The sequence below is a fragment of the Canis lupus genome, chromosome 11 (genome assembly GCF_003254725.2).
Source record: "Canis lupus dingo isolate Sandy chromosome 11, ASM325472v2, whole genome shotgun sequence".
In the NCBI taxonomy this organism is placed as follows: domain Eukaryota; kingdom Metazoa; phylum Chordata; class Mammalia; order Carnivora; family Canidae; genus Canis; species Canis lupus.
The window spans coordinates 52509074-52534968 of NC_064253.1; the positions used below are offsets into that span (position 1 = coordinate 52509074).

Genomic DNA, 25895 nt, shown 5'->3' on the forward strand with positions numbered 1-25895 from the left:
AGCCGGTCCTGTGCAGGGACCCTGATGCGGGACTTGATCCCAGGACTCCAGGATCACACCCTGAGCCAAAGGCTGATGCTCAACCACTGAGCCACCCAGGTGTCTGTCCCTCTTGTCTGTTCTTGAAGAGTTTTATTGGATTGGTGAATACCCCATGCCCAGACAGATCTTTTACCCATGGACTTCATGAGTTGTCCTGTCACTCATCCTGCCTACATTGCTGGACCCTTTAATCTCTCAGGCTGAAATGAATACCTTTAGGTCCAGGAGGATACAAAATCATGAACTCTGTTCTTTTCTTTTCTTTTTTAAGATTTTATTTATTTTATTCATTAGAGACACAGAGAGAGAGGCAGAGACATAGGCAGAGGGAGAAGTAGGCCCCCTATGGGGATCCTGCTGCAGGACTGGATCCCAGGACCCTGGGACGATGACCTGAGCCAAGGGCAGATGCTCAACCACTGAGCCACCCAGGTGTCCCATGAACTCTGTTTCTGATCAAGGTAGTTTCAGAAAGGAATTAGATAAGTCTGTACTTATAATTAATTTTATATTAAATTATATACAATGATATATATTAATTTATAATAAACCTTATTAATAAACTTCAGCTAAATTTTTACATTTATGATACCTTAGTTAATAGGCATGAGACATTTTCCTAAGTCACTGAATTTTCTTATATCTGATTGGTCTGATCTCAATTCATCTGCTTATAACATTTATGAAGTACTCAAACGGAAACAATCTGGGAAGATGCTTACTCTTCTCTTTCAACTAATGAGCATTGACCCTGATCATGTAATTATTTGGGCATTTATGTTATTTAATCAATTTTTATGGTAGGCAGACATTTTAATGACAAAAAATGGAGCAGAAATCAAATTTTAGGTTGTTTTCTGGTTTTATGCAAATCATTGAAATGTGAAACAAGGTTCCTTTGTACTCTTCTCCCCCTTGATAAAATCCCTTTTTTTTCTGGGGTATTATTTATAAGAAAGTAGGTAATCCTGAACTATTAATTAATAGATGGTGTTTTCAGTGAAACAATAATACAGTCTGATCCAAGAAGCACAGAAGACTGTATCATCAACATATCATTAGCATTTTCAGGCCTATGCTTGCTCTGTAACAGTTAAGTTGATGCAAAACATACATAAAGATAACACTATACTGGAATAGTAGCTGATGGGTGCCAATAAGGGCCTAGAGGTGTGCTCTAGTGGCTCTAGGAAGGGAGTGATCACCATAGGTGATCCAAGCTGGATCTGTGGTCAAGTCTAGAAAAAAATGGAAAAGAAGGAACACAGTATTCAAGGCAGGGTAAATAAATTAGCAAAATCTGAGGCACCTAACTGTGCTTGATATGTCTGTTGGCAGTCACCAGACTTTAGTTAAGATGGAGAGGTCAAGTAGGGGAAAGGTGAGAGGAAGAGGAGGAGGAAGTGATCTGGGAGGGTACGGGGGATCTAGATTGTAGAGAACCTTGAAATGTCATATCAGAAGGGTTAGACTAGGTATGCTAGGGTTATAACTAGGGTTATGCTATAGGTAATGGGAACCATTGATTTTTAAACAAGATAGGATAAGTCACTGACGTGACTATAATTTAAATTTTTTAAATTTAAATTCAATTAATTAGCATATATTATTTGTTTCCGAGGTAGAGGTCAGTGATTCATCAGTCTTATGTAATACCCAGTGCTCATTATATCATATGCTGTCTCCAGTATTCATCACCCAGTTATCCCATCTCCTTCCCACCTCCCCTCCAGTGACCCTCAATTTGTTTCCTACGATTAAGTGTCTTTTCTCTCTGTCTCCCTCTCTGATTTCATCTTGTTTTATTTTTTCCTCTCTCCCCTATGATCCTGTTTTGTTTCTTAAATACCGCACACGAGTGAGATCATATAATAATTGTCTCTCTGATTGACTTATTTCACTTAGCGTAAGTAATATCCTCTAGTTCCATCCACAGTCCTTGAAAATGGCAAGATTTCTTTTCTTTTTTTTTTTTTTTATGGCTGAGTAGTAGTCCTTTAATGGTGAGCTCCTTCAGTATATTATCTCTGCTTTGTTTCTGCGTCAGGGCCTTGCCCTTTGCCTTGAACATACTCTTTTAAAAATTGAATCATGATGGTGTTGTCTCTAAACTCTTCTGATTTTCAATAGTCAAAGAATCTGAGTCTAGAAGATATGACAACAAGTGATGAAAACTGTGTGGCTGGATTGATAGACTATGACTGGTGTGGAGACAGTTCATCAACAGGTGTGGCCACTCCACAAACACCACAGGTTGGTTATTTGTATTACTATTTAAAGCAGTATATGTTATCTTAATTATAAAAACATCCAGACTCTAATGTGATATGTATAGTAGTAGTTCTGTGTAATATGCAGTATTGTGTATGTGCTTGTGAATTTAATGAATTCCTAAATCATTGAAAACATTAATGAGAAATTGTTGGAATATAAACGGAAGGGAAGCCAGTTATTTCCAAGTTGAAGAAAGCCAAGATTCCATTTTGGAGCATTTTCCTGCTCCTCTTTTTGCTTTTCTTGTCTTTTTACTCCCCTCTCCTGCCCTCCCCTTCCTTCTTCTCCTCTCCCCTCTCCTGCCCTACCCTCTCCAAAAATAAGATATAGCTTACATATAGTTAATGATTCACCATTTTAATGTATGATTCTGTGTGTTTTGACAAATGCATACCATGTAACCTTCATCAAAATTAAGAACAGTTCTGTTGCACCCTCAAATTCCCTCATGCGTCTTTGTAGTCAACTCCATATTCCTCCCAACTCAGAGAAGCAACTGATTTGTTTTTTTCTCCTTCTGATGATTTTTTTTTTTAAATCTTACTTGGTGTTTGTTGAACTTAGTGGATGTACAGTGAATGTTACTCCTCTGCTCTCTCTGAGGGGGCCACAAGGAGTGTACTCCTTCCTACAGTAGTGAAATGCAGGAGCAGGTATGCATGTTTCTGCTCAGAGAATCACACTAGAGACTTAGAATCCGGAGTTTTTACTGGGGGCTGGTTACACAGGCTCTCTTTGTCGGTATAATCAGTCATAATTACAGAAATTCTAGATTGCTAGAAGGAAAGCTGCTGTTCATCATTAATCACACTGCTTGTAGTCTATACAGCCTAGTACAGCAAGGTTTGGTGCCCCAGCTGTGCAAACAGACTTATCCCAACAGTGTTTGGAACTTTCTAAAACCTGAGTTCCCAGCTTCCAGCCGGGACCTACTATGCTAACTCTGGTGCACAGCAAGGCCTGTTACATATGTGTAAGAGTCCTATTGTGTGTATACTTAGGAGTGGAATGAGTATCTTCAACTTTACCAGCCAATTTTTCCCCCAAAGTGGTTGTATTAATTTTACTTCAACCAGCAGAAGAGTGTTCCCATTGTTCCACATATTTATTAATATTGATATTTTTAGCTATTTAATATTTAAATAGTTTCTAATCTAGTGAGTATAAAGTTATATCTCCACTGTTGAAAAGTCAACTCTTTCACCACCATGTCTTCAGTGATTCTTCAATCATATATCAAGTTGTTGTAGGAGTTGTGTCTGTTTCTGGGCTATATTTTGTTTTATTGGTTTATTTTCACCAATACTATACTTCTTAATTACTTAAATTTTATAATTGTTCTTCTGTTGGTTGGCCAATTTCCTCCCATCTTATTCTTCTTTAGGAATGTTTTGGCTATTATTCTTGCCCCTTTGCATTTTCATACACATGTTAGAATCATTCTGACAAATTTCATGGACACTGAAAAATTGAAATTACATTGAATTTAAGATTCAACCTGGAAAAAAAAAAAGATTCAACTTGGTAGAAATTGAAATCTGGACCCTCAGATCCCACTACCCTTAAACAGTAAATCTCTTCATTTATTAGGTTTTAGGTAGTTGCTTTCAATAAAGTCTTATACATTTTCCCAAAAAAAGGCTTGTATTTTTTATTAGATTTATTCCTAAGTACTCTTATTTTTTTATTGCTATTGGAAATGGTAGGTTTTTTAAAATCACATTTTCTGCTACTGGTGTATAGATATAAAATTGATTTTTGTTTATTGATCTTATATTCAACTTTCCTAAACTCTTAAGTTCTTATGTTGTTTGCTTATTCGTTTGTTTGAGAGTGAGTGTGTTAGTGTGGGGTGGAGGATGGTGGGGTTGGGGTGGGGGTTGGGGAAAGGGCAGAAGGAGAGGGAGAGAATCTTAAGCAGACTCCATGCTGAGCAGGGAACCTGATGCAGGGCTTGATTTCACAACCCTGAGATCACAACCTGAGCCAAAACGAAGAGTCAGGGCACCTGGGTGGCTCAGTGGGTTGAACATCTGCCTTTGGATCAGGTCATGATTCCACGATCCTGGGATCAAGCCCCACATTGGGCTCCCTGCTCAGTAGGGAGTCTGCTTTTCCCTTTTCTCTCTCTCTCTCTCTCTCTCTCTGCGGCTCCCCCGCCCCCCCCCCCCGCTCCTGTTTTTTCTCTCTCTCTCAAATAAATAAATAAAATCTTCAAAAACAACAACAGTCAGAGGTTTAACCAGCTGAGCCACCCAGACTCCCGTCTGTATATTTTTTGAGTGTTCTATATAGAAAAGTATATCATCTATGGATGACAGTTTTTTTTCTTCCTTTCTAATTCTCATGCCTTTAATATTCTCTCTTTTATTACTATATTCAGTAGACCTAGCAATATAGCAGACACTCTGTGTTCTTCCCAACTGTAAAAAAAAAAAAAAAAAAAAAATGCTGCTTTTATCATTAAATATGTTTGTTTTCTCTCTCTCCCTCTTATACCTTCTTCCCCTCCACACTCTTTTTCTCCCTCTCCCCCTCTTTGTCATTCTTCTGCTCTCCCCACTGCACCTCCCCATCTCTTATTTTTCAGATTAAGACATGTTTTTCATTTAGTCCTGGTTTGCTAAGATTTGTTTAAAAATCACAAATCTCTGTTGCAGAAAACAGATTGATTAAGATTTACCTATTGAAATAATCATCTATTTTTGTTCCTTTCATTAGTTAAGGTAGTTTGTTGTATATCAACAATTTTGATGTTAAACCAGTCTTGTATTCTTTACGTAAGCCCAGTTAACTATTTTTTTTTAATACATTGTTTGGTTTTGTTTGCTAACATTTTGTTCAGAATTTTTGCTTCTATGTTCTTAAATGAAATTGGCCTATAATTTTCTTTCTCTTATACCTTTTTTTCTTTTGAAAAATTTAATTTTGTTATTACAGAAGTAATACATAGGTATATTCATCTTATAAAACATTCAAACAATATAGAACAATGTCGAATAATGAAAGACTTTCCTCTCCTTGTATTCCATTCCATTTTGTATTAATCTTATCTGATTTTGGTATTGTGATTATATTAGACTTCTAAAATGAATTGGGATGTGTTCCTTTTTTATTCTTTGGAATTTTTTTAAAAAAGATTTTATTTATTTATGAGAGAGAGAGAGAGAGCAAGTGAGAGAGTGCATGAGTAGGTGGAGGGTCAGAGGGAGAGGGAGAAGCAGACTCCCACTGAGCAGGGAGCCCAAAGTAGGGCTCGATCCCAGGACCCCAGGGATCATGACCTGAGCCAAAGGCAAACACTTACCTGACTGAGCCACCCAGGTGGTCTCCTCCTGGAATGTTTTTTTAAGAGCTAGGGATTATATTTTCCTTGAATGCAGGGGGGGCCATGCAGGTAGTATGAATTTGGTACTCAAACCTATGTGAAATTACAAATTATTATTATTATTATTTTTTGAAATTACAAATTATTAAAGGAGATTTTTGCTTCTCTAGAGCCAAGGCCAGGCCAGACACATTTCACGCCAACTCCTTTCCAGGACAGATTTATATTTAATTCACCCTTTCATTTTAGCTGTAGCCCAATCTGGCTTTTTTTGAGAGGTTTGGTTGTAACTTACCACCTTGCATACTCTAAGGTTTCCATGGCTGTTATATATAGCCCATGCTGTTAGTTATCCAAGATAGAGTAGATAGGTGCCCTTGGAGCTAGGACAGTTTTGGCCTTCATTATGTCTCTGGATTCATGCTCCTCTTTTTAGTTTAGCCTCTGAGGATTTTCCTTATTTTTTTGCAAGCTCAACCATAAATTCAAAAGGATTAAATATTTAGTATCCAACTTTTCCATTAGAGTATTTTAACACGGTTTTTCTGCTCTAATCATTGACTAAACTTTGATTTTTTGGTACATACTAGAGACAAACCATGGCAATCTAGGCATGGGAAATAGTTCTTAGGGATTTATTTGTGGCCATTCTCAGTATTGCCTGAGATCTGGTTATATTTGATTTAACATTTAGCCTGAAACATGTTGAAATGATATGTCAATAGAACAGACTAAAGTAATCTACATGTACTAAAGAGAACTGAATATACATTTTCAAACTCCCTGGTATTGCCAATAATATCCTTTTGAGAGTATTTCATTTTAATAAAAATGATGCAAGGTAATTTGCAAATGATTAAGGCACGTTGTAGAGAAATTGACATTTTTTCTTTGTCAGTGTGCTTTATCCAGTAACTTTTTTTTTTTTTCCCAGTTTGCCAAGCATTGGACAGAATCAAATGGTCTGGAATCTAAATCATTAACTCCAGTATTATGCAGAGCATCTGCTGATAAATTAAAGAACAAAGAGAATGTATATATGCCTAAGTCTGCTGTAAAGGATGATGACTGCTTTGTATTTCCTGAGCCAAAGACTCCAGTTAATAAGAGCCAGTATAAGAGAGAAATACTCTGTACACCAAATCATTACACTACACCCTCAAAAGGTATTTGCTATATGGACTAATCAGTGGCAACATACTTCAAATTCCGTTCTTCTTACCATCTAAATAAACTTAGAGCAGGTCAGAAATGACTAGCATTGCTCTAAGGAATTTCTGCTTCTTTATCATGTTAATTGCATTGATTGAAATGAAAGCATATTAGTCAACTTCTAATTTTTCTTAAGTGAATTTTTTCTTTTTTTCACATATATAGAATTGAATCATAGCATCATAGAATATCAAAACCAAGAGGCAAGTTAGAGCTCATTTCATCCACCTGCCTTTTTCACAGCTGAAGAACCTGAACCTCAGAAGAATGATTTGCCCGAGGTCATATATCCAGGGTTAGACTTGCTTTCTCCTTTGCCTCTACTTATCATGGCTAAAGCTGAAGTCTCTGCTGAGCCCTTCTTACTCGTCTAGCTCTCCAGTTCTGGGATCTGATCCTGCTCCTGCCCATATTCCAGCGGACAGGAGAGACCTGTGATGTCCTTCTAGATATCTAGATCTGTGTCCGGATGTTACAACTTTCTCATTACCTTTGGTTTCCTGGTCAGCTCAGTCATCACCAGTTATATAAGCTGTTTCCTTTATGACACCTCACTGTTTTCTTCCTGGCCTTATTTGGGCATGTTCTGTTTTGTCATTGTGCCTCTTAAGACAGTGCTTAGAACTGAACCCAGTTTTCTAGTACCAAGTCTCCTCTAGTACCAAGTCTCAAGGATGAGACGGTAAGTGTCACAAGAGTAGAGATTGTCTGCTGTGTTTATGGCAGCATAGTGTAGTCTAGGAGGAGCCGTGTTTATTGTCTGGTGCATAGTAGATTCCCATTGCCTTGTGTGTGGTGGGACTATACCTGTTGAATGAAGGAATACAAAAAATTAGAGAGAGCCTGAGGGGTATGTATGTATGTATGTATTTATTTTTAAAGATTTTATTTATTGATTCATGATAGACATAGAGAGAGAGAGAGAGAGAGAGAGAGAGAGGCAGAGACACAGGCAGAGGGGGAAGCAGGCTCCATGCTGGGAGCCCAACGCAGGACTCGATCCCTGGACTCCAGGATTGTGCCCTGGGCTAAAGGCAGGTGCTAAACCACTGAGCCACCAGGGATCCCCCTGAGGGGTTTTATTTACTGTAATATAGTCTGTCACATTAAAATGACCCCTAAACTTTTGGCCGTATTTCCAGCAATTGTGACCTTCTCTTGATTTTGAGAGAGAGAGAAAGTGCAAGTGGGAGGAGCAGACAGAGAGGGAGAGAGAGAATCTCAAGCAGGCTCCATACTCAGCACAGAGCCCAACATGAAGCTTGATCTCATGACCCTGAGATCAATGACCTGAGCCAAAATCTAGAGTCAGAGACTTAATTGTCTGAGCCACCCAGGAGTCCCTAACCTACTTGTTTTATATTAAGAGCCTCGGGATCCCTGGGTGGCGCAGCAGGTTTGGCGCCTGCCTTTGGCCCAGGGCGTGATCCCGGAGACCCGGGATCAAATCCCACGTCGGGCTCCCGGTGCATGGAGCCTGCTTCTCCCTCTGCCTGTGTCTCTGCCTCTCTCTCTCTCACTGTGTGCCTATCATAAATAAATAAAATAAAATAAAAAATAAAAAAAATTTATATAAAGAGCCTCATGAACCCAAATTCTGAGACTGCCATGTGAACTGCTGTTAAATCACATCCTTCCCTTGTGCTTTCAGTTTACTAATGTGGCTGATAGCCAGTTCCAGAGCTCTATTTCTTTCTTTCTTTTTTTTTTTTTTTAAGATTTCATTTGTTCATTCATGAGAGACACACAGAGAGAGAGAGAGAGAGAGAGGCAGAGATACAGGCAGAGGGAGAAGCGGGCTCCATGCAGGGAGCCTGACGTGGGAATCCATCCCGGGACTCCAGGATCACGCCCTGGGCTGAAGGCAGGCGCCAAACCGCTGAGCCACCCAGGGATCCCCCAGAGCTCTATTTCTTATAAAGAAAGTATGAAAAACTTTGCCAGAATATTTATTGGGAGTTCTATTATTATGTTAATGGCCTTCTCATTCATCAGCTCAGACAACGCTTTCCCCAGAATTGTGAGGCTAGTTTGCTGTGATAAGCATTTGTGGCTGCCTGGTGTTGTTATGAGGTTTCAGTGAGATAACCTTGGATATAGTGGGACCTTAGTAGTAGCTGCTATTGCGTTTTTTTTTCTAATGAGGGGTGTTCCTCTTCTGTTATTTGTTAATAGAGCTACAACATCCTTTGTGAGTCAGGGAGTTGGGTAGTAAGATAAGATGGACTTTAGCTATTGAGGCCTTTTTTTTAAGCCTTTGAATGTTTATAATCCCTTCTGTTACTCTGTGTGTGTGTATGCTTTAACTTAAATTTTTTTTTAAGATTTATTCATTTATTTTTTAGAGAGAGTATTTGTATGTGTGTGCATGTACATGCGTTTATGCAGTGGGAAGAAGGGCAGAGGGAGAGATAATCCTCCAGCAGACTGTTCTCTGAGCCTGGAGCCCGACATGTGACTCAGTCCCAGAACCCCGAGATTGTGACTTGCTGAAATCAAGTCAGCTGCTCAGCCGACTGAGCTGCCCAAGTGCCCCTGTGTTTTTTTAACTTTTTATGTAGTTCTGAAGGTTTTGACATTTGGATAGTTTGGAATTTAGTCTTAAAGTGTCATCAGTTTGCATGTCTTATCCCTGTGACAAAAATTGTGTTGGTCAAAAGGGATTATTGGCTATTTTTCTTTAATCACAAGAGCCATCCACGGAAGCTAATAGCTGAAGCTCCGACTGATAGTTTTCATTAGCGCTTTGCATTTGACTTTTACTCTGAGTCATTTTTGACATTAGCATTAATCACTTTTCTGAACCTTGTACAATCCAGTAAGTGACAGTTTATCAAAGATTAACTATGTATAGTAGTAGATACTCTTTGTATACCAAGATGAAAACTATTTTCAGAGATACCCTTTCAGTGATCTTTTCTTGTTCTTGTGGAACCAGTGAAAATAGTACTGAATAGTCATAAAGAAAAACAAAAGGCTTTTAAAAAACTTGATATCATATACTTATAAAGTATTATTATTTCTAAAGGGTATGTAACTTTTAGATCATAAACAGAAAGTTAGCTAATCATTGGTAACCAGATTTGTTATTGTGAATTTGTCAGAAACTGGATACAGATACCCTACTAGAATCAAGCACAAAATTCTAGAATAGGGAATATAAAAATAGCCAAAGCTGTTTAATAACTTTTGTCAAGCCTTCACAGGGACTGTTTTCTTTGCCTAACAGGAGTTGAGTAGGATTAGGAATTGAATTAACACTTCTCAATACTATTTCACTTAGAAGGATAAATTGGATTCTTGTATAAGTACAGGTTGATTTTTATTTATAGAAAGTATCAGGGCACCTGGGTGGCTCAGTGGTTGAGCATCTGCCTTTGACTCGGGTTATGATCCTGGGGTACTAGGATTGAGTCCTGCATTAGGCTCCCTGCAGGGAGTCTGCTTCTCCCTCTGCCTATGTCTCTGCCTCTTTCTCTGTGTCTCTCATGAATAAATAAATAAAATCTTTTTTTTTAATTTATTTTTTATTGGTGTTCAATTTACTAACATACAGAATAACCCCCAGTGCCCGTCACCCATTCACTCCCACCCCCCGCCCTCCTCCCCTTCTACCACCCCTAGTTCGTTTCCCAGAGTTAGCAGTCTTTACGTTCTGTCTCCCTTTCTGATATTTCCCACACATTTCTTCTCCCTAAAATCTTTTCTTTTTAAAAAAAAGGAGAATCAGGGATCCCTGGGTGGCGCAGCGGTTTAGCGCCTGCCTTTGGCCCAGGGCGCGATCCTGGAGACCTGGGATCAAATCCCACATTGGGCTCCCGGTGCATGGAGCCTGCTTCTCCCTCTGCCTGTGTCTCTGCCTCTTTCTCTCTCTCTCTGTGACTATCATAAATAAATAAATAAAAATTAAAAAAAAAAAGGAGAATCAGTAGTCATAAAATCTGTATTAATGTGATCTATTTAAATTTGTCATATAATATTTAAAATAGGAATTTAAGCATGGCCTTCATTTCGCAATGAAGGAAAAGAGGAGCCACACATGCAAAGCAAAATGATTTTGTTTTTTATTATAAATCACATGAAACATTTCTTTAAATAATTAGAACCTTAACAGCACTGGCCAAGTGATTACAATATTTCTGAATCAATGAATAAGTGATGTATGTGTTATTGATAGAAGTTTTGAAACCATAATATGTCACCTGCATATGGTTTGTGTTTCTTGTTTTTCTAATAGCTAGAAACCAGTGCCTGAAAGAAACCCCAATTAAAATGCCAATAAATTCAGCAGGGACAGAGAAGTTAATGACAGGTGTCATTAGCCCTGAGAGGAGGTAAGTATTCTGTTTTTTATTCTTTGATCCTCAGTATATGTAACCAGATTTCCTTTTTTCATGTATGATAAACCTGATTAAAGTAACAAACCATTGTATAAATGTAGGAATGTTTAGCAGAATGACGATGGTCTATGGCCACTCCTGGAGCTGTTGCTGCTGCCTTCCTTGTGGGATAGAATTCTGAAACTCATCAGGAGTAGGACTGGCAGGCACCTTGACATACAGCAGGCTTGGAAACAGTGGCCCTGGGCCCAGACACATAATACCATTTTTGAGGCTCATCTTTTCCCATGCTTCTGCCAGTAGAATATAGACATCCACTCACAGATAGCAGTTGCCCAAATAGTAAAGATACCAATGAAAGTTTCAAAGAAAACTCATTCCTTTTATATGGACAGTTCTATAGCATTGGTGACCCTTCCTTGTCTTTTACAGCTATTTTTAAAAGCAGGATCCATTTTGAGGACAATTGAGGAAATTAGACTGTGAACTAGATATTAAACAGTACTATGGCATCATTATTAAATTTCTTGATGTTGTGTTGGTATTTTGGTTATGTAGAAAATGTCCTTATTCACTGGTTATGTGTCCTTATTCATTGGTTTCAGGGTGAAGTTTCATATGTCTTCAGGCAGGTATTTTCAGATAGTTCAGGAAAGATGTATATATATTTAATATATTTACTTATCTATATAAGTAGAGAAAGAAAATGTGATAAAATGTGATAAAATATTAACAGCTGTTGAATCTAAGAGGATATGTGGATGTTTGGTGTGCTACTCACTCAACTTTTCTGTATATTGACTTTTAATAAAAGGCTAGGGGCAAAATAGTTTTGCCAAGTGACAGTTGGCCCAGAGGTGGAGTGATGGCTTCATTCCAGTGGGAAATGGCTTTAGTGCTCCCTAAGGAATGAGGTGGTCTGGCCTTGGTATACTCGAGTGTCCTGTGAAAGTTCCAACTGGCAGGAGGTCCTTCTTTACTCATGGGTTTTAAAAAAATTTTTTTTTTTTTTAAGATGTCGCTCAGTGGAACTAGATCTCAACCAAGCACATGTAGAGGACACTCCAAAAAGAAAAGGAACCAAAGTGTTTGGGAGCCTTGAAAGGGGGTTGGATAAGGTTATCACTGTGCTTACCAGGAGCAAAAAGAAGGGCTCTGCCAAAGATGGGCCAAGAAGACTAAAGGTAAGTGAACTTGAATTCTGCAATATGGATTTCTGAAGCTGACTGCTAACTGGACTTTTTTTTTTTTTTTTTATAAAAGAAGTACTAAATTGAATGAATTGATAATTTTTTATTTCATGCGTTTTAATGCAGTGGGCTTTGAGGATGCAGAGGTAAATTCCTTTCAAGGAGCAAATAACTATAATGCAAATACTTAGGTATAGCGATTAATCACAAAGGCAACATGGAGTTGGGGAAACATGGGGCAGATATTAGCTTAATTCTTATATCTCTGGCCTATAGAAGAGTCCCTGACATGTGGGTACCTTTGTAGGCCCTCACAAATATTTGAATGCATGGGAAGTGAATTGGAACTTTGAGTGTGATGTATGTGAAGAAAATAGTGAGCAATAGACTAGGAAAGTAGGCTGGCAGGTCTTCACAGGCCTAACAGGTTTGGACCTCGTTTGATAGTCCTATTATGCTTTAAAAGCCTTAATATGTCAGTGGTATGGACAGTATTTTCAAGGAAAGGAAAAAGAGGTTTTAAAGGAAAGGAAAAAGAGGTTATTAGTGGGTCTCAAGTCCTTCTTACTCTCTGAAATTCTCTCTGCATTTCTTCAAACATCTAATGAATGACATTTTTGTTCGGGGGAAGTAAAAGATAAAGGTATGAATAAGATACAGCTTGTGTCACCGAGGATCTGGTGGAGTGGCCATGAAGACGGCAGAGTTGTTGCTCTGTGCTGTATAAAAACATGTTCCAAGAGGTGTGGGGCACGAAGGAAGGCAGAGCAGATGGCACTGTTCCCTGTGGTTTGGGGAATGAGTCTGGTTAGTTTTTGCACTGAGACTCTCATTTGGAGCAAACCTGGGCAGGTTTGGGGAAGGAAATTGGTGAACTGTTGGGCAGGAGTGTGGTTCGGGGGGGATGTTCATTTATGTCCTGTTTTAAAGTAGAAGAAGGGTATCCCGGGTGGCTCAGCAGTTTAGTGCTGCTTTTGGCCCAGGGCGTGATCCTGGAGACCCAGAATCGAGTCCCATATCAGGCTCCCTGAATGGAGGCTGCTTCTCCCTCTGCCTGTGTCTCTGCCTCTCTCTCTCTCTCTCTGTGTCTGTCATGAATAAATAAATAAAATCTTTAGAAAAAAAAGAAGATAGGAGTTATTTGTACATTAATATTTGTTGCCTTGTTGAACTTGAATAACTTGAACTGAGAAGTTTGCACATGGCTATTTATTAGGTATATTTTGTCTTATTGTTCTAAGATTTCTCTAGATGGAGACAGTTATGAAATATTTCAAACCTGACATTGGGATTAAGAAAACCATAGTGTCATTTCCCTGAAAAACATTAGATAAAATTAAGGAAACATGTCCAATCATGTACATTATTGAGAAGCTAAGCAGTTACCAAATACTGATGGATAATATCCTAAAAACGTTTACCTGTATAAATTGTTTGGAATCTGAATGCATTTTCCAGTAGGAACTGCTGTGTTAGTTGGCTTTCCAGGTATTCCCTAATACTTCCAGGATATAGGTTGGGAATGAGAAGATGGTTCTAGCCTCAGCTTCATCCTATGTAGCTTGGATAAGTCATTTTATTTGTGATGGCCTCAATTTCCTTGTTTGTAAAAACTGGAGATAATTTCTACCCCAACAACTTCGCAGGCCTGGGATATGAAGAAAGCTGTCTCTGTGAGATGCACGTGAAACACTCTATTATATATTATAGAAGGTGTTCCAGTGTTTGAGTAGCATTGTTTCTATCCATGTGTTGAGCATTTTAACCCCAATGGAGCAGAACCGCAGTCCTAATTAGCATACACCTAATACTGGAAACTTGACCTAACTTTGGATCTTTAACCCTTTATAAAGCTTTAAGTTTTTGAGAACTGCATGGCTTGCTTTAGGGAATTAGTTTCATTTTTTCCTCCCTACTTCTTATATTAAAAAATTTTAAACTCACAGAAAGCATAAAAGGATGGTACAAAGAATACCTTGTTTGTTAAGCTAGCAAACCATATGTAGCTAAGCCCTCTTGTAGGAAGCGCTCTGTAAAAATCAAATTTAAATAGATAAACTAGGATTAATTATTTTACAAAAAGAATCACTAAAATTGTGATTTGGAAGTGTTCTTATTATTATCTTGACAAAGCCAATTTAGTTTGGTGAAACAGCCCTAGATGGGGACCCAGGAGACAGACAGCCCTGTCATTGCTTTTATAACATGAAGCTGTGTCCCTAAACTGTAGTCATTTAACTCACCTTCATGTTGGCATATCATCTGTACTGGCATTTTCTTTATAGTGACTCTTTAAAAAAAAAAAAAAAAGATTTATAGAGGTATAATTGACATAACTAAACTATACATATTAGAAATGGATGATTAATATACTTTGGCATTATATAGACACCTGTGAAGCTATCACCACAATCAAGGTGACTAAGGTTTTAAAAACTTGGGTTTATTTTTTAAGATTTTTTTAAAGTTTTATTTATTTATTTTAGAGAGGGAGATAAAAACATGTATATGCAAGTGGGGGGAGAGGGGGAGAGAAGAGAGAGAGGGAAAAAGAAAGGAAGAGAGAGGGAGAGAGGGAGAGAATTTTCAAGCAGACTCTGCTGAGTGTGGAGCCTGACACTGGGTGTGGTCTCACAATTCTGAGGTCATGACCTGAGCCAAAATCAAGAGTTAGATGCTTGACTGACTGAGCCAACCAGGAGCCCCTTGAATTATTTTTAAAGAAACTATAATTTATTAGTTTTTGCTAGTTGTATTTTTTTTTCTTTTTCTTTTTTTTCTTTTTCTTTTCTTTTCTTTTCTTTACTTTTTTTTTTAAAGATTTTATTTATTTATTCATGAGAGACACAGAGAGGCAGAGACACAGGTAGAGGGAGAAACAGGCTCCATGCAGGGGGCCTGATGTGGGACTCGATCCCAGGGTCTCCAGGATCAGGCCCTGGGCTGAAGGTGGTGCTAAACCACTGAGCCACCTGGGCTGCCCTAGTTATATTTTTTTAAATGAGATTGGAACAAATATGCAAATACTAAAATAAAAATGTAGTTGACCGTCGAACAACATGGTTTTGAACCGTGTGGGTCACTTTGAGTGTGGTGTATTTTTTCAACAAATAGGTAAAAAAAAAAAAAAAAAAACCAAATAGGTTAGGAAAATTTGGGGGGATTTATGACACTTTGGAAAAACTCAAAAACTGCATAGCCTAGAAATATTAAAAAAAATTAAAAAGGTATGTCATAAATGCATAAGATAAATGTAGATATTAGTCTATTTTATCATTTACTACCATAAGATATAAACAAATATATTATAAAAAGTTAAAATTTATCAAAACCTATGCACAAAATATACTGTACATGGAGCCATTCACAGTTGAAAGAAATGTGAAGAAGCTTAAAGATGCAGTATTAGGGGATCCCTGGGTGGCGCAGCGGTTTAGTGCCTGCCTTTGGCCCAGGATGCGATCCTGGAAACCCGGGATCGAATCCCACGTCGGGCTCCCGGTGCATGGAACCTGCTTCTCCCTCTGCCTATGTCTCTGCCTCTCTCTCTCTCTCTCTCTCTCTGACTATCATAAATAAATAAAAAATTTAAAAAAAGATGCAGTATTAAATAACTGCATAAAATCAACTGTAATACATGCTGTACTACTGTAATAATTTCGTAGCTACCTTATGTTGCTCTTGTGGTGAGTTCGTGTTGCAAATATTTGCTTAAAAACACTGTGGGGGTGCCTGGGTGGCTCAGTGGGTTAAGTGTCCAGCTCTTGATTTCAACTCAGGTCATGATCTCGGGTCCTGAGATTGAGTCTCACATCAAGCTCCCTGTTCAGCAGGGAGTCTGCTTGTCATTCTCCCTCTGGTCCTCCCCTTGCTGGTGCTCTCTCTCTCAGATAAATAAATAAAATCTTAAATATAAATAAAAAAAATAAAGTTAAATAATATCCTACTAAAACTGCTGTGTGGTGCTAATCACTTCCATGTGTGTGTTCATCTCTTCAGTAAATTGTTATCACAGTAAAAAATGATCTCTTGTGGTTCTTGCGTATTTTTCATCATGTTTAGTGCAATGACATAAACCTTGAATAACACTAGGGGACCCATATGAAGTGCTCCTAGTGATGCTGGAAGTGCTCCGAGGAAGCACAGAAAAGTCATGACATTACAAGAAAAATTTGCATTGCTTGATATATATCATAGATTGAGGTCTGCAGCTTCAGTCACCCACCATTTCAAGATAAATGAATCCAGTATAAGGACCATTGTTTTTTTAAAAAAGGGAACTTCATGAAGCCCTTGCTGCGGCTGTACCAACAGGCACAAAAACCTTTACTTTTTGCAAAAATACTTAAAAAAAAAAATCTCATTGAAAATGCAGCTTTTATGTAGATACAGGATTAAAAGACAGAAAGGCATATCTATAAACTTTAATATAATTTGAGAAAAGATGAGGTCATATTATGACAACTTAAAGCAAAAGGAAGGTGAGGTATCTAAAGCTGGAGAATTTAATGCCAGTAAAGGATGGTTTGATAATTTTAGAAAGAGGTTTGGCTTAAAAAATGTCAAGATGACAGGAGAAGCAACTTCTATAGGGACCAAGAGGCAGTAGATACCAGTTCCCAGATGCCATTAAGAAAATCATTGAGGAAAGAGGATATCTTCCTGAACAGATTTTTAATGCAGACAAAAATACTCTATTCTTGGGGGAAAATGCCACAAAAGACATAAATTAGTAAGAAAGAAAAATGAGCACCAGCATTTAAGGTAGGGAGGGATAGGCTAGCTCTGTTTTATGCAGCGTAGTCGGGTTTATGATCAACACTGCCCTTGTTTATATAGCTGCTAACTTCCGAGTCTTGATGGGAAAAGGTGACCACTAGCTGCTTATCTTTTGGTTGTACAAGAAGGTCTGGACAATGAGAACCCTTTTTCTTTTCCTGTTTTTAAAAAAAGATTTTATTTATTTATTTGAGAGAGAGCTAGTGAGCACAATCTGGGGAAGGGACGGAGAGGGAGAAGCAGACTCCTCGCTGAGCAGGGAGCCTGATATAGGGCCTGATCCTAGGACCCTGGGATCATGACCTGAGCAGCAGGAAGACACTTAACCAGCTGAGCCACTAGGCACTCCAAACCCTTTCTCTGAATTGATTCCATCAGTGCTTTGTTCCTAGGTCAAGAAGTACCTTGCCAGTAAGGTCCTGCCTTTTAAAGTTCTTTTAATATTGGACAATGCTGCTGGGCCTCCCAGAACCCCATGAGTTCACACTGAAGGTATCAAAGTGGTCTGCTTGTCCCCAAACACAATATCTTCAATTCAGCATCAAGAAAAGGGGGTCATAAGGACCTTTAAGGCTCATTACACCCAGTACTCTCTGGAAAGGATTGTCAGTGTTATGGAAGAGAACGTCATGAAAGTCTAGAAGGATTACATCATTGAAGGTGCCATTGTTGTAACAGAAAAAGTCATGAAAGCCATCAAGCCTGAAACAATAAATTTCTGCTGGAGAAAACTGTCCCTATGTTGTGCGTGATTTCACAGGATTTACGACAGAGCCGAGCAAGGAAGTCATGAAAGGGTTTGTGGTTATGGCAAAAAAAGGTGTGTATGGGGAAGGTTTCAAGATATGGATTTGGGGAAATTCAAGAGCTGATGGACACCACACCAGAAGAACTAACAGAAGATGTGTCAGTAGAGATAAGTGCTTCTGAACCAGTGACAGATAATGAGGAAGAAGATGTAGAAGAATCACTGCCAGAAAACAAATTGACATTAGGCAATCTGGCAGAAGGGTTTCGATGATTCGAGACTACTTCTGATTTCTTTTATGACATGGACCTCTTTATGATATGAGCACTGAAACGAAAGCAAACCATTAAAGGAGGATTGGTACCATATGGGAACCATTTTTAGAGAAATGGAAAAGCATAAAGTCAGATAGAAATTACGATATATTTCCATAAAGTTCCACCAAATGTGCCTGTCCCTCCCACCTGCACTTCTACCTCTTCCACCCCTGAGACAGCAAGACCAACCTCTACTCTTCCTTCTTCTCAGCCCACTCAACATGAAGATGGGGATGAAGGCCTTTGTGATGATCCACTTTCACTTAATGAGCAGTAAATAATCATGCCATACAGTTAATAAATTTATCTATTGTGTGTGTGTGTGTCTTTGTGTGAACATCTAATAGCTGTACGACAATCATATGAGACATGTTTGTGTCATCATTACCTAAGTATTCATCGTGTAGAACATTGTGCGCCAGACTCATAGATGTGATAGCCTATCTTTACTTAGACATAAGGTGAGTGATTTAATATAAAATTAATAATGTGTTAGTTTTCTTACTGTTGTATAACTTTACTTTCAAAGAATTATGTTACTGTGGAATATGCTTCTCTTGTGATTATCAGCTTATCACCAGCAGATGGTTTTTAAAAAAATAAAACCGTGTTTCTAATACCATATTATGAATATGACTGTGTTACTATATCCCATAAAAATTATATAACCATTTATTCATTAGTGTATAGGCTAAGCTACTGTGAAGCAATCGTATTGATTACACTAGGCTACCATGAAGCAATAATATTGCTGCTTTTTTGTTATCAATGTATGAATCATTATAAATCTGTAAATAAATACGACTTTCTTTTTCATATCTTTTTCATTTTTGATATCTAGTGTTAGTAATACATATAATATCTATAGTGTTTTATGTCATAAGACAATATTGATGTCAGTACTAATAGATAATAGAGGATTCATCTTGTAAACAATATAAATTTATGGTATTGATAAACATAGTACAGTACTGTAAATGTATTTTCATTCTCTATTTTTTTAAAGATTTTATTTATTTATTCATGAGAGGCACAGGGAGAGAGGCAGAGACGTAAGCAGAGGGAGAAGAGGCTCCCTGCAGGGAGCCCAATGCAGGACTCAATCCCAGGACCCCAGGATCACAACCTGAACCAAAGGCAGACATTCAACCACTGAGCCACCCAGATACCCTCTTCCTTATTCTCTAAAAATAACATTTTTTTTCTTTAGCTTGCTTTATCATAAAGGTATAGTATATAATACATATAGAGGCGCCTGGGCAGCTCAGTTAAGCATCCAACTCTTAATTTCGGCTCAGATCATGATCTCAGGGGCTGTGAGGTGGAGGCCTGCTCAGTATGGAGCCTGCTTGGGATTCTCTCCCTTTGCCCCTTCTGCCCCCAGCTCCTGCTCACATGCTCTGTCTCTCTCTAAAAAACAAAAGTAAAATAACAAAAAAAATACATTAACATACAGAATATGTGTTAATTGATTATAACGTTTTCAGTTAGCAGTAGGCTATTAAGTTTGGGGGGATTCCAAAGTTATATGTGGATTTTTGTCTTTATAGGTCAGTGCCTCTAACCCCTGCATTGTTTACAGGTCAACTATATATACAAACCACATTTTCTAGGATATTTGTTTCATTTCCTATAATTTACTTTTTAGGACTATTAATATCTCTAGCATAGCATGGGAAGGGAGAAACCAGCTCAAACAGATGGATGTTAATTAATATTTACGTATTTCTTTAAAAAGATTGGTAGGAGAGGAAGATGAAATGTTAAAAACGATGATATGAATGTAGTCATTAGTGGACACGATTTCTTCAAGCTTTCCAGTGCCATCTTACTTCAGCTTATTAAGAGTTGGTTGTAAATTTTTTCTGGAAATGTTTCCCTTTGAACCGGTACTGTAATGAATTTGAGATCTTTAAATTAGAATGGTCTTTGTGTTAATGTAAAGATTTACTTCTTACCCCTTCTTTTTCTTTTTTTAAGCTTCACTATAATGTGACTACAACCAGATTAGTGAATCCAGATCAACTCTTGAATGAAATAATGTCTATTCTTCCAAAGAAGCACGTTGACTTTGTACAAAAGGGGTAAGAAGCACACTTAGAGGCTTTTGCATTTATTGATTGATGTCTTTTGAACTTCGAGATGACATGTACTGATTCTTTTCTTTTTAAAAAATATTTCTCCCACCTCATTTTCATCAAAAAAGCTTTTATGGTAGTGTCATTGTTCATAATTTTGTTTCTTTGGTGTTATATGAGCTAGTGCCATATTGGCACCGCTTTCAAAGTTCGACTTTTCAAAATAGAAAAATCTGAACTTCTTCGAGTTTTCTTTTTCAGTACTCTATTTTCCTTTGATGTTCTGCTTTTCAATATTTTTTATTTTTAAATATTTTATTTATTCATGAGAGAGACACACACACAGAGAGAGAGAGAGAATGAGAGAGACAGGCAGAGGGAGAAGCAGGCTCCATGCAGGGAGCCCGACATGGGACTCGATCCCGGGTCTCCAGGATCACGCCCTAGGCTGAAGGCGGCGCTAAACCGCTGAGCCACCAGGGCTGCCCATCAATAATATTTATAAATTGTAATCTAGATTTGTGAGATACCTCAAACCAATTAGGGATTTAAGTAGAAACCTTTCCTTTATGACTTGTTGTTGGACTGGGTTTTCAGCACTTTAGGAAATTATTTCACCTGAACTCTTTCCCACTGTTGAGTGAGCTGCCAGCAAAACCTCCATGGCTATGATCTTATGGTCTGAATGGCAAACCACTTATACCTAAGAGGTTCTTATTTATAAGTATTTACAGTCATGTCTCTTTAAAATTTCACTATTGAGGCAGATAAATAGAGCCACTAATGGATATAACAAAATATTTAACTAGAATATTCAATGTAGAGTAAGGGTTTAAGAAATAATCTTTTGGAAAAGTAATTTTATTTTTCATCTGTAAATGTTGGCAAGCATTCCTTACCTGAACCCTGGCTTTCTTCTTTAGGCGTCATCAGAACACATAGTAACTCATAACACATAAGAACTCTGGCCTGTTTTTCGTGATTGGGTTTGAGTGATGGTTCCAGAATCTCTAGCCAAATCTGTATCAGAAAGCTTTCAATAATCTTTCCTTCAGCATATGATCTCTCTTCCAGATCACCAACTAGCTGTTAACCAATAACTTACTCTTCTAGCTTCCTGATCAACTGCAAAGTCTCTGCTTTGACCCTTTTTTTCCTTTTTTACTTTTCTGTTTGTTTTTAACTTCTTTGTGACAAGGCAGAACAAAAGCTAAGTTTTTTGGTGGTGTGATGTTACTAATCTTGGGTATATTCCATTATTATCTTTTTCCAAGGCAGAAGAATTGGTTTTTCTCTTCCCTATGACTGAATTGCTCTATGCTTCATATTCCCATTGGGAACCTTAACTATAGGGTACTTCTTTTGGCATTTATCCAAATGACTGCCCATTTTTAAGCGATCAAGACCCCAAACACAGAACTAAATTAGCAAGCCAAAGGATGATATTTTGTGAATCCTCATAACACACAACAGATACAAGTAATTTCTTCACATTTCTGTGGAGAATTATCTGCCCCTAAATATTTAGGGAACTAATATTTAAAATCAATCCTATTGTTTATTATTTATTGGAGATTAGTAAGACAAATTAAAATATCAGGCAAACTAATTAAAAAATTGATTTAAATGAATTCGATTTATCTAACTTTGCAGGAGTGTACCTGTTTCTTAAGATATGTTTAAGGCTTCATTTGGAGGGGGCCTTTCCATCATCAGAGTTGTTGTGTTGCAGTTCTAATTACATATACCATGTGTTTCAGCCTTGGGAATATACCATCTCTATGGACCTTCTGTTAAAACTCTGCCATAAAGTGTAATGATTATAACCTCTTACTACTATTAGAAAAATCTCTAAAACCTACACCCTTCTGACAAGGTGGTAGCTTCAATCTTATTTACATGAAAGAATTTCCTGATAAGGTGCACATAAAAAAATATTCTTAATCTTCCCCACATTTTCCTTTGTTGTGAACATTGTGGAAATGGCCTAATGTTTATGGATTACACTGTTGAAAGAGATGCATAAAGAAGGCCAGAAGATTTCTTGAGCATGAATGGCATGGGTAGCTGTAAAAGAAGGGCTTTTCTTTGGACAAGAGAAAAATTCGGATAAAGCCTTCCTTTTTTTTTTTTTTTTTTTTTTAAGCCTTCCATTTTTATTCTTTCATAAGATCCTAGTTCAGCTTCTGGGGAAAGACCAGTCATGCTCCATGACTAGGGTATAGCTAAGTCATTTGGAAACTGTAAGTAGTAATAGATCGCTTAATATGAAATAAGGGTTCATTTTCTCCACTGGCCTCCTAGAGGCTTAGAAATCTCTTATACAGAATATTCATGGTTCTCCTATTAACTGGTTTCTTGTCTTGTTTTTCGTAGCTATACACTGAAGTGTCAAACACAGTCAGATTTTGGTAAAGTGACAATGCAATTTGAACTAGAAGTGTGCCAGCTTCAAAAACCCGATGTGGTGGGTATCAGGCGGCAGCGGATTAAGGGTGATGCCTGGGTTTACAAGAGATTAGTGGAAGACATCCTGTCTAGCTGCAAGGTATAATTGTTGGATGGTTTCCTCCCCATCCTGGATGAATATGAGTGTGATCGGTTTGATTTTTAAAGTCCATTGGAACTACAGACTTGTTTCTAAAGAGCCGTCTTAAAGACCAATATCTTTCTGTTTTTAGACAAAGGTATTTTGCAAAGTAATCTAAGGCGTGCCCATCTGTCATTATCTATTACTGTCTTTTATAATCATGTGGTTTTGTATATTAATAACTGTTGACTTTCCTAGATTCACTCCCATATGTGAAAGTAAGCTCTTAACTATGTCTCCTTTTAATGTGTTATTTCTTTCTGAAATAAAATCATTTGTGAATCTAGCAGGCTTCTCCTCTTCTTTGTATTTGATTTTGATCCAAATAAAACCTCAAATGGGCTTCCTGACTATTAAGTAGAGACTATTTGGAGATATTTTATCTGTTATCAAATATGCCTTGGGCAGAAAAACAGATAAGAATTCATTTGCATAATTTTTTCCTGTCTCTGATTTAAGTAGGATTTATTGAGATCGTTAACTAAGTCACAGCTGTGGTTACCAGAGTTAAACAACACATTTAATATGTTGAATAAAAGAGTATTGACTTCAGTAAGTATGTTCAGTCAACAATGATAAGTATCTGAACTATGAACCCCCATGAAATGTTACTTTATGGTAATTTTCCTTAAGTCTCAATGTTGGTCCCAAATTTGTATTTTTATTTCATTTTATTGGTCTCTAAAGGCTAGCACTCAAGTTTTATTTGTATGGATTTTACCAATTAAACCAGTTGGAGAAAAATAGCGCTACTTGTAGTTAGTAGTGAGGGAGTGTTTTGTCACTCATTTATTCAGTAAACATTTACTAAATGCTTACAGACATTAGGTTCTGAGGCTGAAGATGATACTGTCTAGTAAACTCAGGGAGTTCAGAATCTCTTAGGGGCAGGTGTATTTATAGCATACAGGGTGACCAACTTTGGAGGAGTAAGGGATGATTTCTTGGAGGAACCAATATTTGTTTTTAAAGGATAGATGGGTGTTCATCAGAAAGAGAAGAAGAAACATGACATTCTTGGCAGCCAGAAGAGAATGTGCAAAGGCATGGAATTATAAAATGGCATGCCTTGTTTAGGGTGGAAGCAGAAGGTGGTGCTAGGGGGAAATAGGCGGAAATGAGAGCTGAACACTTAGCTGGAAATAAGTGTGACAAAAGAACTTGAAAGAACTCAAATGCTCCACTAAACTATTTTGGCAAAGGGAAGCTGTCAAAGGGTTTTAAATTTTTTATAACAGCTTACTGAAATAAAATTCACATACCATAAAATTCACCTCTTTAAAGTGTTTAATTCATTGGATTTTATTATATTCACATTTATGCAACTATCACTGCAATCTAATTTTAGAACATTTTCATCACCTCAAAGAGAAACCCTGTGTCCATTAGTGGTCACTCTCAATTCGCCCACCTCACAGCCCCTGGCTCCCGCTAATCTACTTTCTGTCTCTGGGTCTGAGTATTCTGGACATTTCATATAAATGGGCTCATACAATATGTGGCCTGTTGGGTCTGGCTTCTTTCACCTTTTAGCCTAATGTTTTCAAGATTCATTATGTTGTAGCATGTGTCAGTACTTCATTCCATATTACAGCTGAATGATATTCCATCGTATGTATACACCACATTTTATTTATCCATTTATCAATTGATAGACATTTGGGTTGTTTACACTTGGTTATTATGAATAACATTGCTATGAACATTTGTATACAAATATGTTTTGGACATATGTTTTCAGTTCTCTTATATATACATACTTAGGAGTGGAATTGCTGAGTCATTTAACATTTTGAGGAACTGACAAACTGCTTATTACTTTATGTTCCCACCAGTGATTTATGAGGGTGCTAATTTTTCCACATTGTCTATAACATTTGTTGTTGTCTGTCTTTTTTATTTTGGCTCTGTGAAGTGGTATCTCATGATTTTGATTTGCTTTTCCCTAATGACTAATGATGTTGAACATCTTTTCATGTGCTTATTGGTTGTACAGCTTTTGGGAGGAATATCTATTCAGGCCCTTCGCCCATATTTAATTGGGTTGTTTGTCTTTTCATCATTGAGTTGCAAGAATTCTGTAGTTCTAGCTCTAAGTTCTTTTTTTTTTTTTTTTTAAAGATTTTATCTATTTATTCATGAGAGATACAGAGAGAGGCAGAGACACAGGCAGAGGGAGAAGCAGACTCCATGCAAGGAGCCCGATGTGGGACTCGATCCCGGGTCTCCAGGATCAGGCCCTGGGCAGAAGGCAGCGCTAAACTGCTGAGCTACCCGGGCTGCCCTAGCTCTAAGTTCTTTATCAAATACATGATTCGCAAATATTTCTTCTCATTCTGTAGGTAGTCTTTTTACTTTCTTGATGGTGTCTTTTGAAAAACAAATGTTTTAAATTTTCTGAAGTCCAATCCGTCTATTTTTATAAAGCATAAGAGAAGAATCATTCTTATATTCCTGTGGAAGATGGCATGTTCTGGAACAAAAACTTTTGACTGTGAACACAGTAAGAAGTCCGTTTTTACTTTGGGATGCATCACACATAAATATAAAGTTCTACTTAGCCTTACTCTAAATGTGATACTATTTTCTGTTCTATTTTCTTTTGTAAACATCTAGTCTGGTCATTGCAGTCTTTACTTTAGAGTTTTTAGTATATTTACTTTAAAAATTAAAAAAAAAATTTTAAGATTTATTTATTTATTCATTCATTCATGAGAGACACAGAGAGAGAGAGAGAGGCAGAGACATAGGCAGAGGCAGAAGCAGGCTCCCTGCAGGAAGCCTGATACAGGACTCGATCCCAGGACCCTGGGATCACGACCTGAGCAGAAGGCAGATGCTCAACCACTGAGCCACTCAGGTGGCTCCCCCCAAATGAAAAATTTTAAATATATTTTTTTGGCATTAATTCAGCTTAGAAATGCTGTTATTGGCTCTACTACCCATCAGACTGGATCAAATAAAACTAGGTACCCTGACTGCTGTTTAGGCTAAATC

At 37.6% G+C, this 25895-nt stretch overlaps 1 protein-coding gene across 9 annotated transcripts in view; it reads left to right on the top strand.

Annotated features, from left to right (window-relative positions):
• MELK (maternal embryonic leucine zipper kinase) overlaps positions 1 to 23184 on the top strand; it is a 95025-nt gene extending 71841 nt beyond the window's left edge. For all 9 annotated transcript variants that reach the window (XM_049116269.1, XM_025432640.3, XM_049116273.1 and 6 more), the window contains 6 exons: positions 2173 to 2295; positions 6579 to 6810; positions 11094 to 11190; positions 12212 to 12380; positions 20211 to 20314; positions 22685 to 23184. In XM_049116269.1, the coding sequence (XP_048972226.1) occupies positions 2173 to 2295; positions 6579 to 6810; positions 11094 to 11190; positions 12212 to 12380; positions 20211 to 20314; positions 22685 to 22862 (903 nt within the window). In that variant the 3' untranslated portion in view covers positions 22863 to 23184. The remainder of the gene's footprint in view (positions 1 to 2172; positions 2296 to 6578; positions 6811 to 11093; positions 11191 to 12211; positions 12381 to 20210; positions 20315 to 22684) is intronic.
• The last annotated feature ends 2711 nt before the right edge of the window (positions 23185 to 25895 follow it).